Raw genomic sequence first — 17,194 nt, 5'->3', positions numbered from 1 at the left:
GATACAGAGCAGACAAACCCAGTGAGGTCCACTGAGCTCCAGCCTACACCCCCATAGCACAGAGGCCCCAGGCATGGGTGTAAACTGACTCCACTGCCCAGGCACTGCTGCCACCGTGCTGGGCTCTGGCTGCTGGATTCTGCCTCCCTTTGGATGCATGAAGCTGGGATACCAGGGTGATGGGCTGCGCTCCTGTGATAACAGAAGGTAAAGCAACCCTTGCAGGCCTGGTGCACTGTGCTCACTTACTCAGCAGAATGGTGCTGTCCTTACTCTGCGGCATGGTGCTGGGGTTGAATACGCCAACACAAGGACCCCACGAAGTAAATGCTTATTGCTTATTGGTGATCACTAGAGTCTGAATGCCCGACCCGCATTCCTTCCTGCAGTGAAATGGGGTAAAAATCAAACCAACCAAACCAATGTTCCTCTTCTTCCTCCCACCAGTGTCTGGTCCATTTTCCTGTTCGAGGAGCACTTGGCTTGGAGAGCCCGACTCCCAGACCACGTGGCCTGCTCTAATTTCCTGGGCCCTAATCTCTCCCAGCTCCTAATGATGCGCTGGTAATAGGATTGTGCTTCCCTCTGGGGCGGCCTCATAGGCCATGCCCGTGGGGCTGGGGACTGGTGCTTAGTGACTCTGACCACCTGTGAGCTGAGAAGCCAGAGCCCAATCCAGACCCCGGGCCCCTGGCTGGTGTCTCCTGCATGGAATGGTGTCGCACTCTGTGCCAGCAGGCCCGGTTCACCATGGTTCTGGGTGCCCTCCTGGCGCGAGGCAGGGACGTGTGCCGGCGGAACGGACTGCTCATCCTGTCGGTGCTGTCCGTCATCGTGGGCTGCCTCCTTGGCTTCTTCCTGAGGACCCGGCACCTCTCACAACAGGTCAGCTCCCCCGGAGCACCCTGAGTCCCAGTGAGGAGGCTGTGTGGGCCAGGGGGGACCTGAGCTCCCCCACAGCATGACAATCATTGTCTCCCTGGGTCCCCGCGATCCAGTCTGTAACATGGGTGAGATAAACATCAGAGCCCTGAAGTGAGGAGCTGGTACGACAGATGAGGAGGAGGATGTTCTGTCTGGCCATGCAGCAGGGAGCAGGGACACCCCCACAAGCATCACTGCAGGTCTGAGAGCTGCGGAGGAGCGGGCCGTGGGTCTTCAGAGAATAATAGTCCCTGCCCAGCTCATGTGACGAGAGGCACAGCAAGGGCAGTGGGACCAGGAGCGGGTGACAAGGATGTGAGCAGTACCGAGCAAGTGGCTGCTGGAAGGCAGGGTGGGAAGCAGGGGCTGGAGCTCCGGTCCGCAGACCCAGAGGATCTGTTTGCTACTAGGCATGGCTGTGGGCGACTATGCACCCCTTTTGTGCAGAAGAGTAATCCCATCAGATCTGAGCTTCCGAGAGGTCCTGGGTTCCTGAGGGCAGGCGGGGTGAGGCCTGACTTTGCAGGGAAAGGGCCAGACATGAGAGCTGCTCTCCACAGAGGCTATGATGTTGACAGAGGTGGATCTGGGGGACAGGGGTGAGGCAGGCCTCTGGTTTCTGGCCTGTAATGGCCAAGGTGAGTTCAGGTGAATTGCGTAGGGAAGGTCAGGTTCCCTCCTGGCCTCCTGTGGGAGAAGGGATATGCCACGGTGTTTAAGAAAGAATTGTCCCAACCTTTGTTGAACCAGTAAGGAAGACTACTCAGAACAGATATAGAGAACTCCTATGCGGACCCGTAGGCCTAAACTCCAAATGTAACTGGGACAGCTGAGGATTTACAGCCAACGAGCACAGTGAGGAGTTGGAGAATGGGAACTAAGAGAAAACATCCAGGGTGGGGAATCCGAGTAGGGGGGGGAGGTTTTATCAGATACGGAGTGGGGAATCAAGGGTGAATGGGTTCTCCCTAAAGTGGCTCAGCAGGATTTTTGCTACAATTGCACTATGCAGACTGAGGATTGGGGTGCAGAGGAACCAAGTACAGCTCAGTGGAGGAGAGGGGCTTTGTGAGTGGGCCCTGGAAGAGTCTCGATTCCATGATTCCTCTTCCTGCAGTGCACTGAAGACACCTCAGGCTGTCTCTACAAGGGCGCTCCAGGCTTCAGGCTTGGTCTTCTATGAAAAACAAAATATCCCCTCCCTGGAACAGAGCTTTTTATTTCTCTAACAAGCTTGTTAGATTCTGGAGGCAAAGGAAACTCAACTTTGACTGTTCTATAAGTGGCTAAGCAAAATCTCTCTCTCTCTTTCTCTCTCTCTGGCTTTGGTTTCTTTATCTGTAAAATGGGTGGTGCTGGGATGTGTCCTAAAGAATTGGGAGGAGTGAACAGCGCTGGCCAGTGTTGTATAGAGTAAATGCTCACTGAACATGACCCCACACACATACCTGTCAGAGTCCCACATCTCCTGTTCCCTATCCACGGCCCGCAGGCCTACTGACACCTGAAGGAACAGTGTGGGTTCTCGTTTGTTTTGTGGTGCTGGGGATTGAAACCAGGACCCACAGGCTGTCCCTGGAGTACGTTCTGCCACATCTTGTGCCCTGTGCTCTCCTCCCTGGTAATCCAGATGCTGGCCCCCTTACTTTATAGCTGCTTCCCAGCCATTTACATAAAGCACTACTTCTCCCATCAGTCTGGAAATTGCCAAACAACTCATGAGTTTTCTTGCACCAAGATATGAGTCTCACTCAGTGTCAGTTACGTGCTGAATTAAACTTCCAGTGACACACACAACCCACAGTCTGCTGTGTTTAATTTTCCTCGGTAACAGCGTGTTTCCTGCAGGAAGACCATTTTGTGAAAACAAATTGGAAGGCCTATTATTAAAAGCCAAGCTCCTCTCTGGGGCCTCCTTGCCCATCTGTTTAGACCTGCAAATGTGTTCTGGTCTAGATTAACCTGCCAGATAAACTGGAGGAAGGATGTGGAGTCTTAGAACAATTATTCCGCAGAAATTGGCTTTCTTATTGAAATCCGGGATTTCTCTGTTTGATCTCTTTGCCTGTAAGCCCTTCTAACTTTGTGAGCTTATGCAACAGGCAAAAATCATAAACAATTTGGAAAATGGCAGAATGTTCTATTTGTGAAAAAGAGCTTACAAACTTATAGATTATATCTTTGGATATAAATATCTCATCAAAAAGATATAGACCATTTGAGACTTCCAGTTAAAGGATGGGGGATTACAGTCGCATCCCCCTTTCTCTTTCTTCCTGGAAGTCCAGTAAAATAATAATGAAATTTTTTAAAGGACATAAACCACCAAGACCTGTGTGAGCATAAGAGACAATAACTGAGAAAGGAAGTTAGCTTACAACAAATTAGGCAACATGGGAACGAATGGAGTCATGCAACCTCCGTTAGCAGAGTGCAGAGAGCTAAAGTCTTGCATCTCTGGAAGTAGAAATCCAGAAGAGCTCTGTACTGTAGGAGGCAGAAGTGTGTATAGAGTTGAAAGCAAAGACATAGGCTGGAATTTCTAGCCAGTTACTAGAGTGCTAGGGCTCTGTGGTCAGGGGCCTTCTCCTTCTCCTCCTCCTCCTCCTCCTCCTCCTCCTCCTCCTCCCCCTGCTCCTCCTCCTCCTTCTCTTGCCCAAGGAGCTAAAGAAGCCTGATGGAGGCACATCAGGCCTACCTGTGTATGGGGGACAGGGCAGTGATGAGTCATGTGCTTCAAACTAATAAGCAGACATCTGCGTTCTGGGTGTGGAATCCCCAGCACGGCTTCAAGACAGCTGGCAGCTTGGCTTAGGTACAGCCACATCCCTCAAAGGTCAGACGAGGCCTCTCGCTGAAGCTTCAGGGAAAAAGCCTCCCAACTATGCGAGGAAGGACATTCGTCTCCCGTGCCACCCACCTCTAGTGAAGACGGAGGTCAGATCCAGCACCTCACCCTGAAGGCTGTCAGTGGACAGACCTCAGGCTCAGTCATAGAGGTCAGCACCTCAACCTACCACCATCCAAAGCCACCAGCAATGTGAGAGAAACTGCAAAGGGAAAGGCAGAAGCTAAATGAAGAGAAAACAGGGTCTCCGATAAAGCAGAGACAATGGGAAGGGGAAGAAATCTTTTAAAACCTTTTCTTAAGATCTTTGGAGACCTGAGAGAAGATACGTCACCATAAAACAGAAACGCATGTAGGGGCTGGAGCAGATTGTGGGGTAGGGAAGCATTCAGCAGTGCCCTGGGTTCAGTCAGTCCGCACCATGAAAACAAAAGGCTGAACAGGATGCTCCGAGGAAGGAGCAGTCAGCAGAGAAAGGACCTGCTGCAAGCCAAGAGTGGGAGAACCAACACAGAAACATCAGTAGCTGGGATAGAACTGCAGGGGTTTCTCAGAAAATAACCCAACATGATGAAAACAGAAGAAGAAAATATAAAACAAGGAGCATGTGCAACATTCACAACTATCCAGAACAGTTCTGAAGACAGCTAACAGGAAGGCTGGAGGGCAGAAAATATTTGGAAAGAATATGAGAAAGTTTCTCAACAGTGAAAGGCACAGAGAAAAAGAAAAAAGGAAAAAGAAGGAGGAAAGGAAAAGAAAGAAAAGGAAGAAAAAAAGATAGAAGTCCATCCAGTACATGACACATCATCATAAAAGTACAGAAAAAGTGAATATAAGCAAATGATCCTGAAATGCTTCCAAGGAAATAAAACAGATCTCGCGTGAGGGGCAGGCCTAAGGATGGTATGACCATCTTAAGCAACGCTGGAAGTTAGAGACAAAGGAACAATGCCTTCAACATTGGAGGGGAGATTATTTACAGTCCAACACCGTGCATGTGGCTTATTAGAAGACTAAACAAAGTCATGTCTACTCATATAGGGACTCAAAGTTTCCCTCCCATCCACCTTTTCTCAGGAAGGTACCAAAAGAGATGTTCCACCAAAACAAGAAAATGGAACAGGATCCAGGACACAAGATCAGGTCCCAGAATGACAGCCACTGTGCTGAGAGAACAGATAGCAACGTGGAACAGGAAGCAGAGAGCCAAGCCGCTGGGCTGAGGGTAACAGGGAATTAACACTCCAGTGTGTAGAAAGTGGCCAGGCATCGTAACACATGGATTAAAATGTATGGGAGAAATTAAGGAGTGGTTCACAGAATGCAAAGTGAATGTAACATTGTTAATTAACTTTATAGGAAAAAAGGAAGGTCATATGAGCCACAAGGCATGGTTGTAGTATATGACTTGTCTCGGGTGTGAACATTATTTGATGATCAAAACATTGTAAGCTTTGGAGCGTGAGTGTAGCTCGGTGGGACTGGATTGTCTAGGATGTGTGAGTCCCTGTATTCAATCCTCAGTTTCATATATAAATGACTGTGAATACTTATTTACTCAAAAATTAATATACGCATAGGGGAAATGGGAAGTAGAAAAGGGGGCAGGTAATAAGCCCTCCTGATCATGGCAGGGAAATTGAAGCTTTCAAGTGGTAGCGCGGGAAGCAGCAGGCAGCTGTGCTGTTTAGGAGGGAGGGGAGTGAAGATGTGGATCCTGGCGGGCGGGGAATGGAGATGGAGAATGAGGAAGGAGCCGCCTTTGCATCGTCAGAGCGCAATTTGAAAAACATTCACATAGATCAAAGCTGACTTAAAATATGCAGGCCTGATGAACATATTTCCTTAAAAAGCAGGATTTCTAGTGCACTGGAACAGGTGGTGGAACGGAAGTCGGAAGCCTGACTCCACCCTGCGCTGTGCTAGGTGGGCGGCTCACCTTCCGCTCCTGGCTCAGCTTCCTGGTCTCCAAAATGCTAGATAAGGAAGTCTTTAAAACTCCCTTGGCAGCACTGCAATTCTATAATTTGGGGCTTTTCAGTGCCTCAGGACACTAATAAATCATTATATTTGGCACTGGTTTTAAAAACTATTTGCAAGTATGAAAGGTAACCTGGGCAATATTTCCAAGTGCAATCACCAGCCTCACCCGTGTCCTCCTGTGGACACTGCCAGAAATAGCAAGTTGCATTAAATTTAAACTTTGCAAACAACACCCCCAGTTAAATTAGACTTGCAGATAAGCAACGGAGCAGTTTAAGAACAAGTAAAGAAAGAATGATTTATTATCTGAAAATAAATGGTGGTCCCTTCTGCTTCTGTTGTCACTTCGGCTCCTGGGATTTGTTATCGGGCAACAGCTGATCAGGTCAGCATTTGGGACCCAGGAAAACTCAGGACAGGCTGGAGCCTGGCCAGCAGCCCTCAAGAAGGCAGAAGTAAGCACTCTGCCCAGTGGAAGTACTTTATACAGGGTGCTTCTCAGCAGCCTGTTCACCTCTTCCCTTTCTGTCTGAGGGGCAGGGCTAGAGAGTGGACAGCCCGGTGTGAACCTGGCTCACTCTCCACGTGAACCAGACCAGGAACGTTTCCAAGGCTGGGACCGAGTCTTGTCTCGTTGGCCCCAGTGTGATGCGTGGCAGTGTGGATTGAAGGGAACACACAGCCCTGCCCTTCCCACCACGCACTGTCTACTGGATGGGGCAGCTGCACGCCTCAGAGACGTGGGTGACAGGGCGGATGGAGGAGAGCTGTTGTCTGCAGGGAATACTGAGCATCTTCTCTCCTCCGTATGCTGCACTTAATGCTTATGTGCATTGTGTCATTTGGGCCCCCGGGGACCCTGTGAGGTGGTTATGGTCCTGTCTCCAGTGAGGAAAACTCAGAAATGGCATGCAGCATCCTTAAGGCCACACAGCTAGTCAGACAGAGGACAGGGGTTGCTAGGATTTGAACAGAGCTGTTAGGCAGGAAAGCCAGCTTTCTCTCGCTGGACCCTGTGCCCATGTGCCAGACAGGACAGGGTTTGAAGGGTAAGGACCTGAGTGCTGAGGACTCTGCTGCCCACTGTAACCCCAGCCCCTGCTTTTTTCAGGAGATCAGTTACTTCCAGTTCCCTGGGGAGCTCCTGATGAGGATGCTGAAGATGCTGATCCTGCCACTGGTGGTGTCCAGGTGAGAGGTGGACAGGAGGGGCATGAGCTCTGTCCCTGAGCCCTCTGCCTTGTCGGAGGAGGCGCTGTCCCCAGGCCAGAGACATGGGTTAATGGCACTGGGTGCTCTTTGTGGGACACTCTTGCAGGCAGCATTCAGGTGGCTCAGGACTGAACTTTCTAGGCTCAGCTGAAACACCACGTCCTTCAAGAAGCCTTTCCTGGTCCTAAGGCCCAGGTATTAGCTCTTCTTTAAACACCCTCTGAATCATGGAAACGGTCAGTCTGTCAAGGCCACGAGTGACCTGCAAGGTGCTGTGTCCAAAACCCTCTCCATAGAGGGCCATTAAATGTGGGCCACTCTTCCCCTCCTGGGATGCCCTCCCCCACTGCCAGGCCTCTGCCCGTCTCTGCCCCTCCATCCCAGTTTCTCCCTCCACTCAGCCCCTGCATGTCACAGACCCCACGGCCTCTCCTCACCTAACCTCACAGCTCTAGCATGACACTTGCCTCTCCTGTGAGCTCCACAGCTGATTAACTAATGAGCTTATTGGTATCTGCGCTTGGATATTTCACAGCGTTTCAGGTTCAACCTCAGTATCTTGAGATTTTGCCCAGCAAATGGTCCCTTCTCCTGTCTGCTGCTGGCAGGGAGAGGCGGCTCTGTCTTCCAGTACTCTGGGTTCTTCCCTTCCCTGACCCCGCAGCTGAGTCATCAACAACGGGAGCTGATTCCGCCTCTTCAGGAGAGGGCAGCTCGCTCCTCCTCTCAGGCCAGGGGCTCTCATCTGTGCAGACTCCACCACGGCCACAAGCTCTCCTCACTGTGGTTCCCGCTCTGCCCTCCACTCTCCACCCAGTGGCCACAGTGATGCCGCGGGAAACAAACCCCTGCCATTCATCTACCTGCAGATGCTTCCGTGGCACCTAAAATAACCTTCCAGTCCTTCTCCTGGTGCAGGGAGGCCCAGCAGTCCGCCCTGCCTCTTCCATCCACCTCAGGGCCACCTCTGTGCTGTTCTTTCTGCCTGGAACACAGTTCCCCATCTCACTCCCCTTCCTCCTCCTCTTTCTTAGATCTTGACTCTCCATCACCTCCTGGGAAGGGCCTCTGGATCACCCCTTCTCACCCCTTCCTTTCCTCACTCAGCACAGTTGTCTCTCCCCACAGCAGGTCACTGCATGTTATTCTGTGCCTGTAAGCTCACTGCTTTGTCTCCTTACCTTCCACTGGACTGCGAGCTCGGTAAGGTCAGGGACAGCACCTGTGACATTCAGTTCTGGCCGGTCAGCACCTTGCCAAGTGCCTGGTGCACAGTAGGTGCTTACCAGAGCTATGAATTGTTGCATCAGCAATGTGTACTGTGCTCTCCTGGCCTGGTCCCTGGTTTGAGCGCTGCTGTGTCCCCACAGGCTGGGGGCGACATCAGGAACCGTGGTCCCCCCCACTGCTGAAGTGCAGTGATCAGGACTCACAGACTCCCACCCTGCAGCTGTGTGCCCCTTTGCCATGGCCTGTCCTCAGGGGACACTGTAAAGGCAGAGCCCCCGTGAGGAGCTGGGTGTCAGGCTGACAAGTAGCTCAGCCCAGTGTCACCATGTGTTCACTGTGTGACTTGTACTAGCTGTTTAAGAAAAAGGTCGTGTCAGGTCATCTGGGGCCTGCATCCTAGAGCTGCGCCCCAGCAGGGCTCTGAGCCCCTGATCCCATGCCTAAGGGTCCATCCTGCACTCTCAGACACCCAGGTCTCTCCCCAAGATCAGAGCATTTTCTCTCAGTTGGAGCCAGAGTCCATATTACTGAGAAAAGCCAGTGTGCTCGTGCGTTCCATTTGTTTGTACACAGCTTGGGTTGGAGCAGAATGGCCGTGTCCATAGAAAAGGAAGTGCTCAAACATGTTCTAATCAAGGGAGAGTTAAACCTTTGTTTAATGATGTATTTCCAAGCCCCAGATCTCTCATCCCTGAACTGTCCCTGACTGGTTCTCAGATTGTCATCCACCCTGCATGGCTCTTGGCTAGCCTCGGCTTGGTATCCCTGCCCTCCAGGAGCACCCTCACAGGGTAGAGCGCACCCCCACAGCTCTGGGCAAAGTCACTTGTTAGGCCTTACCCGGGGCTATTGTACAGAATGACCAGGGGCTCTCACAGGGGTGAGTTACGGATCCCCTCAAGTGCTCTGATGGTTTAAGAAAATCTGATCTTCTTGGGCCCTGAGCTCCACCTCTGCCTGGGTAGCTGAAGAGCCCAGCAGGAGGCCCTGGAGCCGGGCTGGCCACCTTCCCCTGCCTAGGCAAGCCGCAGGCTTTAGTGTCCCCACATCTTCCCTCAAGCTAAGCCACTTCTGCAAATGCCTCTCTCGTCCTCTTCATTTAATTCTAAATCTCAGCCAGTGTTCACCACCTACCTTGAGTTTCGTCTGGGAGATCTCCCTAGCTCTTCCTTCATTAGTAACTATTAAGGTAACTATATCCACTGCCATCAGCACCTGTAACCTGGATGTTTTTGGTATCACTGGGTAGATGGACCCATGGTTACCCTTGATGTGTCTCATTGTAGGACACAGGCACCTCTTTTAAGCACAGAAGTGGCATCCATCCAAGCAAACCAATCAGCATTCCTGCCTGGAATAACCATTCCTCTTGCTGAGCAGTGGGTGGCCCCACCACAGGGCGAGACCCAGGCAGCATGACACCTCCATAGGAAGGGTGGTATGTGAGAAATCGGGAGGTGCTGGGTTCGTTCCCCCGAATCTTGCACACCAGGGGCGGGCCTGGGGCTCAGTCACTCTTTCCACACTGCAACATCTTCTAACTCTTGGGCCTCCTTTTCCCAGAATCCACTCCATCCCAGCCCCTCACCTGAACCCCTTTGGCAGATATGCTGCGGTCCACTGGAAGGCAGCCCTGTTGTCCAGCTATGGCCTCACAGTCCCATAATCAAGAAGTCTTCCCGAGAATCCCAGTAGCTAGTACCTTCCCCGGGCTGGGAGATAGTATAATTGGGGTCCCCTCTAGAAGTCTGGGGCTTCCCTGGCTGGCTCATCCTCCTAGCAATCTATGCTGGGTATCCTCCCTGCAGACTCACGGGTGCAGACCAGCTCATAGGCATCATGCAGTGGGCCTGGCTGAACTGAATCCTGCCCTTTGTCGCTGTGTCACTCCCACTCATGCTCTGTGCCTGGAGTGGGGCTGGGTGGGGTGGGGCTCAGCTTCTGACTTCTTCTAAACAATCTTAGCACCCTTACCACAGAAAGCAACTTTATGCCTTCCTTCTCATTACCCACTTGGCACATAGCAGGTGCCCAATAAATACTTATTAAATGAATAACAGGCAGCGGGAGGGAGGTTGGAGTAGAGTTCAAGGAAAGGTTCATGGCTAACATCTGCAGGATGACTAGGAGTTATCTTTCAAAGATGTGTTTGTACTCTTACAAATTATGTAAGCAAACTACAACCATTTTAGATAACAGAGAAAAATAATCATCCTATCATTCCACAACCCAAATTCTAAAGCATTCATTGTTTCTTTCACATAAGTGCTTGTTCTTAGTCTTAGTGGTGATTTTGCAAGGTCTAGGGTGTGGTCCTTGTCAGATTAGCTCCTCAGCAGCGTGACTGTGTTGGGCCCCAGAGCTGGTCAGACCAGATCGCGGATCCTGATGCTGGCAGGAGGCAACCAAGCTTACGTATGCCAGCCTACTTATTCTCAGAGATAAGTGCCCTCACCTAGGAGGACAGAGGTGTGCAACATCTGGCCAGAGCTTTCCTTAACCACGTGGGCGTCCTTGGTTAAACCTGTTTGCCGACGGGACAGTTTAGTTTTTCAACTGCAAAGCCAGTGGGTTCAGGTTTGCCACTTTCTGTTCCTGCTCCACCCCTGGGCGCATGGTGATGGACAGGACCTGCGAAAGCATGACCATGCCCGTCACTCAGGACCCCTGAGGCTCCAACTGATGTACCTCGAAGCCTGCCCCTCTGCCAGTCCACGTCAGTGAGCCCTTCTTTATTCCCGTCCAGAGCCTTCCTTTCCCATCCCCTCCCAGGAAAACCGCTCAGCACTGCCTTTAGGCCCCTTTCATTTTTCATTTATCGACTAGCTTAAAAAACATTGATACTTTTCTGTTCCTTTAAATTCTTGGAGGGCACCTGTCCATTATGGCATGGAAATAAATATGCCTCCTGCTTTTTTTGGTTTCCATTCAACATCATGTCATGAGAATTTCCAGGCTGCCCTCTTGCCTTGGGAATCCTGTTTTGCTGCTCCTCTTGGGCTGGAGCAGAGTTTGCCAAGCGACTTCTGCATCACTAGAACCTTGGAGTGTGCTAGAGATGCTGGAGGAGCATCCCATGAATTCTGTTATAGCACTCAGATTCTGACATGAGATGGACACAGTATCACCTGCAAATTTACAAGGCAGGGGTTAGCAGGTGCTGTCGTGTGTGTGCATGCGTGTGTGTGTGTGTTTGAGTGTGTGTATGAAGTGCCCGTTATGGCCCTGCTGGGACTGGTGCTTGCATACAACCTTGGGAAGGCAACTGAGCCTTATTTCCACACATCCCCAGACGAGAGAGACACGAAGAACCCGGGGTGGCTAAACCAGCATCTGGGTCCAGCTACGGCCTCCAATTCTCCACTTGCTTTTTGCCAAGTCCTCCTCTCTCCTCAGCCTTCAATTTCTGAAACCAAGTATCACTCAGGGAAAACTAAATCCATGTGTTTGTGATTCACTGAGGCTAAGCATGAAGGGTGTTTTGTAAGCTCCACATCACAGCAAAGAAGCCCAAGTGCGCGTGTGGTTTTGTGAGGTGTGTGTGTGGTGTGTGTCTGTACATGTACGTATGAGATGTGTGTGCTCCTGCATATGCGTTCTTTCCCTTCTTGTTTCTTGTAAGAATTTTAAGTGGCTTTTTCTTAGAATCAGGAAGTCATGTTTGGCCAAAAAACCAAAATTCTCCCAGCTCCCTTCTCGGCCTTGCTAGGGAACTCGAGCTTGGCAGAAAACTCCCAAACACCCACGTCTGACTCCTTAGAGATGGTCCCGGGCCAAGCAGCCGCTGACGTCTGGTTTGAGAGCAGTGTGCAGGGCAGCTGCCTGGCTCACCAGGACACAAGATTGGGTGGGAGGAGGCAGGAGGTGGGCAGCCAGAGGGCCAAGTCTGGTGTGGCCTGTGCTTCTGCGTTCTGCCCTCAAGTCCCGGGCAGCCAGCCGCTCTCAGCAGAGATTTGGGAATCTTCTGGTAGGAGTCTGGAAACTGTCCTTGGCCCACTATGCCAAGTCATCTGAGAGCCTTACTCATCAAAAGAGGAAACATGACCCAGCTCTGGCCATGTGTGGGTCAGATCTTCGGCCTGGACTCCAAAAGTCCCTACCTCTCCACACCCCGTGTCGTTGCCTCTTCCAGTTAGAGCCTTCCTTCCTGCTCATCCTCCAAAGGTCCATTGAGCCGCCCCCCAGGGGAGGCTGGTCCCTTCCTCTCAGTCACAGCTGTGACCCAGGGCTTTGTGTTGTCCCGCTGCAGGTCTCACCACCACAAACCCACCTTTTCACTTCCTAAAGGGCTCACAATGAGTCGGGTGGGAATGCTTACTGGGGTCTGAAATGGGTGTAGTTTTGCAAAAGCTCCTGCTGCCCTTTAGGGAGAATGGAAGCCCAAAGAGGGCTGCCTTCCAGAGCCCCAGCCAGAGCCTGGGGGGCAGGCACCAGGAGCCCTGCTGTGCAGGGAGAGGGTGGGAGACCTGTGTTCTGAGCCAGGGAACCCTGCCTTCCCTTGGGGTCAGTTTCCTAGCCAAGACCTCGTTGTGACCAGCTGGGCAGGTAGGCCAAGGAGGTCACTGCTCATGGTGGGTATCCGATGAGGTTCTATCCCATATGCTTGATGTTCTCTGCCACCTGGGAGAGACAGAGCTGTGGTGCCAGTGCACGGGCAGCTAAGACTGGATCTGATCCCTGGAGCTGGGAAATGGTTCAGAGTGGTTGGTGATCTGACATGAGCTCTCCGAGGACTGTAGCTGCAGGCTGTGTGCAGGCTCTGGCTCTTCAATCAATCCAAGTTTGTCTGTTGCATAAATCTCGAAGCAGGCTGGGAGTAGTGGTGCACACCTGTAATCCTGGAGCCTGAGGCAGGAGGATTTCCATGATTTCAAGGCCAGCCTAGGCTACATAGCAAAGCCCTGTTTCTGGGAAAAAAAAACAATCCCAGGGAAGCATGCTCTGGGTGCCCAGGGGCCTGGGAAGGAGGCAGCTTCAGAGGGCAGCTCGGGATGCCAGGGTGGCCGTGCCTACTTCCTGCACCTGAGTCACCGTCCCATGGCATCTCCAGTGCGGCCAGCGGCCAGCCTGTGTGGCTGGTGGGAGACTCCTTTTCCCTAAAGGTGGAGCTCATCCTGGCCCAGGCAGGCCTTTCTGACAAGCATAGTCAGACCTTGGGGGTAGAAGTGGCTAGGAAGGAATGGGCTGCGTGTCTCCCGAGGTGTGTAAGCCTGGCATAGAGGAATTTCTGCCTTTGGGAGATGGTGCTGGGACCAGATGGCCCACATTTTAGCCAGCTGGAGTCAGGGCAACCAGCCCCAGGTGTTAGAAGGGGTTGGCTTGGGGTCGGGGTGGGGCAGAGCATCTGGGAAGTGTCAACTGTGGGCTTTGGTCTGCTCAGGGGAGAGAAGTGAACCGAGATCCTTGGGAGGGCAGAAGGGACCCTGCTCACCCAGGCCAAACGGAGTTCCTGCAGCTATGCCCAAGGCCCCGCCTGGCCTAACCATGACTGACCCAGCAGAGATCAGAGCCCAAAGATAGCCAGCCCCGGCCACAGGCCCCATTCTGCCTCTCAGCTCTTCTGTGGCAGGAGGTAGTGTCAGCAGACGTGGGCACTTGCAAACTCACTACATGACCTACAAGTTGCTCGCCCACCCCCAGGAGCTGGTAGTTCCCTGCTTCCCAAAGTGCTTTTTTTCCCAGGCAGGATGACTCCTGGAAATCGACCCCCGCGGTTGGGTCAAGGTCCCCCAAAACTTCCTGGTCATTCCCAATGCTCCCGGTCTGCTATGCCTTAGGGTCCAAGCACCTTGCACCTGCTGCTCCTCCTCCTCCCCGAGGTCTGTGGCTCTGCTGCTTCCTCCCCACCCTAGGGACCCTTTGTGGTTTGTAGGCTCCTCCCCTGTCCCTTTCCCAGTGAGTCTCGGCCTCAGGGAAGGACACCGCATCCTTGATGAGACCCCAAGCTGAGAGCCCACTGGCCCTTTGGTGGGTCTCAGATGACTCACCAGACTGTCCCCAAACAAAGCCTCAAAGTTCCCTTCAAGTGTGCTGCTGCTGCGGCTCAGCCTTCCCCTCCCACCCCAAGATTTGTGCTCCCTGTGCTGCTGAAGCCACATCCAGTCTGCTCTGTCTATGCTGTTTGATTGTGTCAGAGCTGGCTTGCGGTCCAGCCTGCTGGGGTCCCTCATCTGACATAGTGCTGCTCCCCACAGCTTCCTGGGTGCTTCAAATCTAATCCGTGTGCTGTGAGGGCCCTTAGCCCAGCCATTGATAAAAATGACCAGAAAGAAGAGGGCTAAACACAGAGCCCTGAAGCATCCCTCTACAGATGTCACCCTACCCACTGTCACAGCACCAATTCCCCATCTGTTCCGAGAAGTTCTGATGCCAACTGCCTTGAAGTCACACTGACTCACAGTGCCAGGGCTTCCCCTAAACCTGGCAAGTGGGCCAGCCCTGCGCAGGCGACTTTCTCTCAGGGAACCTACAGAGGATACCCACAGTCTCCAGAGCTCACCAACCATTCTTTTAACAGTTGGTGACATCCTTGGTTTAACATCACATACATCTGCAATCTGCACCCCATCCGTAAACCAAACCCTGGATTCTAAATGCCTAGAACAAGGCTAGATTCATCCCTGCCCTAGGGGAGCACCCAGCAGTGACCAGTGGCCACGAAACACTGACCACAAAAAGGAAATACTAGCAACAGACACACGTTGCGTACATACTGCATGTGCAGGATTCTACACCAGGTCTGCCTGCCTTAATAACAGACCCTCATCTCACTCATTCTCACTGGAAACTAAGACACCGTCAAGGCTTGGTGACTTGCCTTCAGGCTTCCAGCTAGTGAGGCATCCAGACAGGAGCTTCTCAGCCTCGCTCTGGGCTCAGGAACCGGGAGGCAAAACAAGAGGACCAGGGGACCGGGTCCCGACATCAGTCTGCTTCTCTCCACACCGCCCCCGCCACTCCAGGCAGGCCCTGGGGATTCAGGCCAGCACGCTGCCACGGGGCCCTGTAGCAAACTAGGGTGCGTGCAGTGCCTGTGGGAGGGGCAGGTGGTGGCAGAGATGGTGGCAGGTAGGGAAGGCCTCCCAGAGGAAGGGGTGTGTGTCAGCTCGGACAAGGAAGGCCCTGAAGTGCGCTGTTCTAGGGAGATGGGGCGCACAGTAGGTAGAGAGTTCCAGGCAGAAGCAGCACCTGGGAGTGAGAGGGGACTGGGTGGCTGGAGCAGGCAAGGAGGGCAGGCCGGTGGCTCTGAGGTGGTAGGGGAGTTTTTTTCTCCCCCTACCAGGAGCGGGGCACCGCTGCCTCTCTTCCACCCCTCCCCTGCCTGAAGTGGACCGATTACCAGATTGGAGCAGGCTGGGTGCTGGGAGCCTGGCCAGCTCCCCACTGCCTCTGCAGTTAATGTCTATAATCACTGCAATCTCCTGATCCCCAATCCCTGGATGCTGTGTGGTGGCCAGATGGCTTGGGAGGAGTTCCCAGGCTCTGGGCTCCTGCAGCTCTTTCCTGCAGCCCCTAAGGGCCTTTGGGCTCCAAGGAGCCCTCAGTCATGCTTGGAGTGGAAGAGGCAAGGTTGTCTGTGGTTCCCCACCATCAATCACAGAGCCAGAAGGAAATCTGAGGTGAGACCCACTCTGTCTTGAGAGCCTCAGTCTCCATCCCAACAGGTGGCTATCCAAGCTCCACTTGGATACTTCCTGAAACAGGGAGCTCACCACCCAAATTGAGGCTTGTATCTGTGGCAGGTTATGAATTTATTTTTCTTTTTGTCTTTTTCTTTTTTATCGGTACCAGGGATCAAACTCACGACTGCCTGCTTTCGAGGCAGGCGCTTATGCCCCTGAGCTAAACCCCCAGCCCCAGGTTATGAATTCTAAGAGCTGACTTGAAGAAACATTACACAGACTGGATCAAAATGTAGTCGTGGTCAGCCCCCAAAAAGAAGACCCGTCTTTTCCCCAGGAGTCCAGCTATAGGTCTATACCTGGCACTGAAAAGAAAGGGAAACCCACAGAGTTCAGAATCAGAAACCCTGTACCTGTGCTGACTATAGAGCTTACAGCATCATCTCCACCTCTCTGAACTCCAAATCCTTTGCTGTAGCTCAGACACAGGGAATCCAAGACCACAGCAGTGACTTCTCAGCAGTGACCGCTGAGCCCTAGAATTTCGGCTAGTATAGCTGCGGGACTGAAGTTTACTTAATATTTGAAACTTAATATTACTTAATATTAAGTTAATATTAATAATTACTTAATATTTAAAACCTGAGCAGTATAAAACATTTTTACATTGATACTTTGAAATGGTAGTTTTGGATATAGTGGGTGAAGGTACTATTAAAATTAATTTCACAAAAAATGATTTTTGCAGAGGCCCTATGTTCAGGCTCCACTATCACAAAAAATGAGAACGAAATAAAAAGGAAAAAAGGTAAATGTCGAATATGGCTGGTGTTGTGGTTAGCACTCTATTAGGCTAAGGACTGAAAGAGGCAGATGCTTGGGTATTTGAGAACAGTAAACTCCAGGCAAATCACAGAATAGGTGCTCCTACGCCCATTCTAGAAATTATAGAGAACTTGCAGAGAGAGGAGCAACAAAACACAAAAGACCCATAAACCCACCACGCTAAGAAAACTACTGGTAATGTTTCTCCCTGGAGTTTGGCTTACATGGCATACAAGTGATGTTCACGTGGTCTAACGTTCCCCCAGCCACCACCTCCCCCTCTGCCCCCCAACTCACAGGTTCTCAGAAAAGTCACTTTAACAGCCAAAGTCTGGAGCAGTCCCCACACTCCTGCCACCATCCCCCAAGGCCTAAGGCAGCAGCTTCACCCTCCTTTCCTATTACTGTGGGTTCCAGGAGCAGCACTGTCTCCTGAGGCCTCTGGCCTCCCCATCCTTCTCCCTGTTCTTGGTTGCTGCTGTGGCCTGCTGTCACCCTGCAGGAGGGAGGGCTGAGAGCAAAAGCAGGTGAGCATGAGGGATGGGAC

General features: G+C 52.1%; 1 protein-coding gene across 2 annotated transcripts in view; it reads left to right on the top strand.

The window, feature by feature from the left end:
- Window positions 1–583: 583 nt before the first annotated feature.
- Slc1a7 (solute carrier family 1 member 7) overlaps window positions 584–17,194 on the top strand; it is a 34,432-nt gene continuing 17,821 nt past the window's right edge. For both annotated transcript variants that reach the window (XM_003460956.3, XM_063235203.1), the window contains exons 1-2: window positions 584–885; window positions 6,870–6,949. In XM_003460956.3, the coding sequence (XP_003461004.1) occupies window positions 709–885; window positions 6,870–6,949 (257 nt within the window). In that variant the 5' untranslated portion in view covers window positions 584–708. The remainder of the gene's footprint in view (window positions 886–6,869; window positions 6,950–17,194) is intronic.

This window comes from Cavia porcellus, unplaced genomic scaffold (genome assembly GCF_034190915.1).
Source record: "Cavia porcellus strain 051 isolate PalLab524CR breed Dunkin Hartley unplaced genomic scaffold, mCavPor4.1 scaffold_25, whole genome shotgun sequence".
Taxonomy (NCBI): domain Eukaryota; kingdom Metazoa; phylum Chordata; class Mammalia; order Rodentia; family Caviidae; genus Cavia; species Cavia porcellus.
The sequence above is the reverse complement of the archived record's forward strand: the minus strand, read 5'-3'. Positions and strand labels throughout refer to the sequence as shown.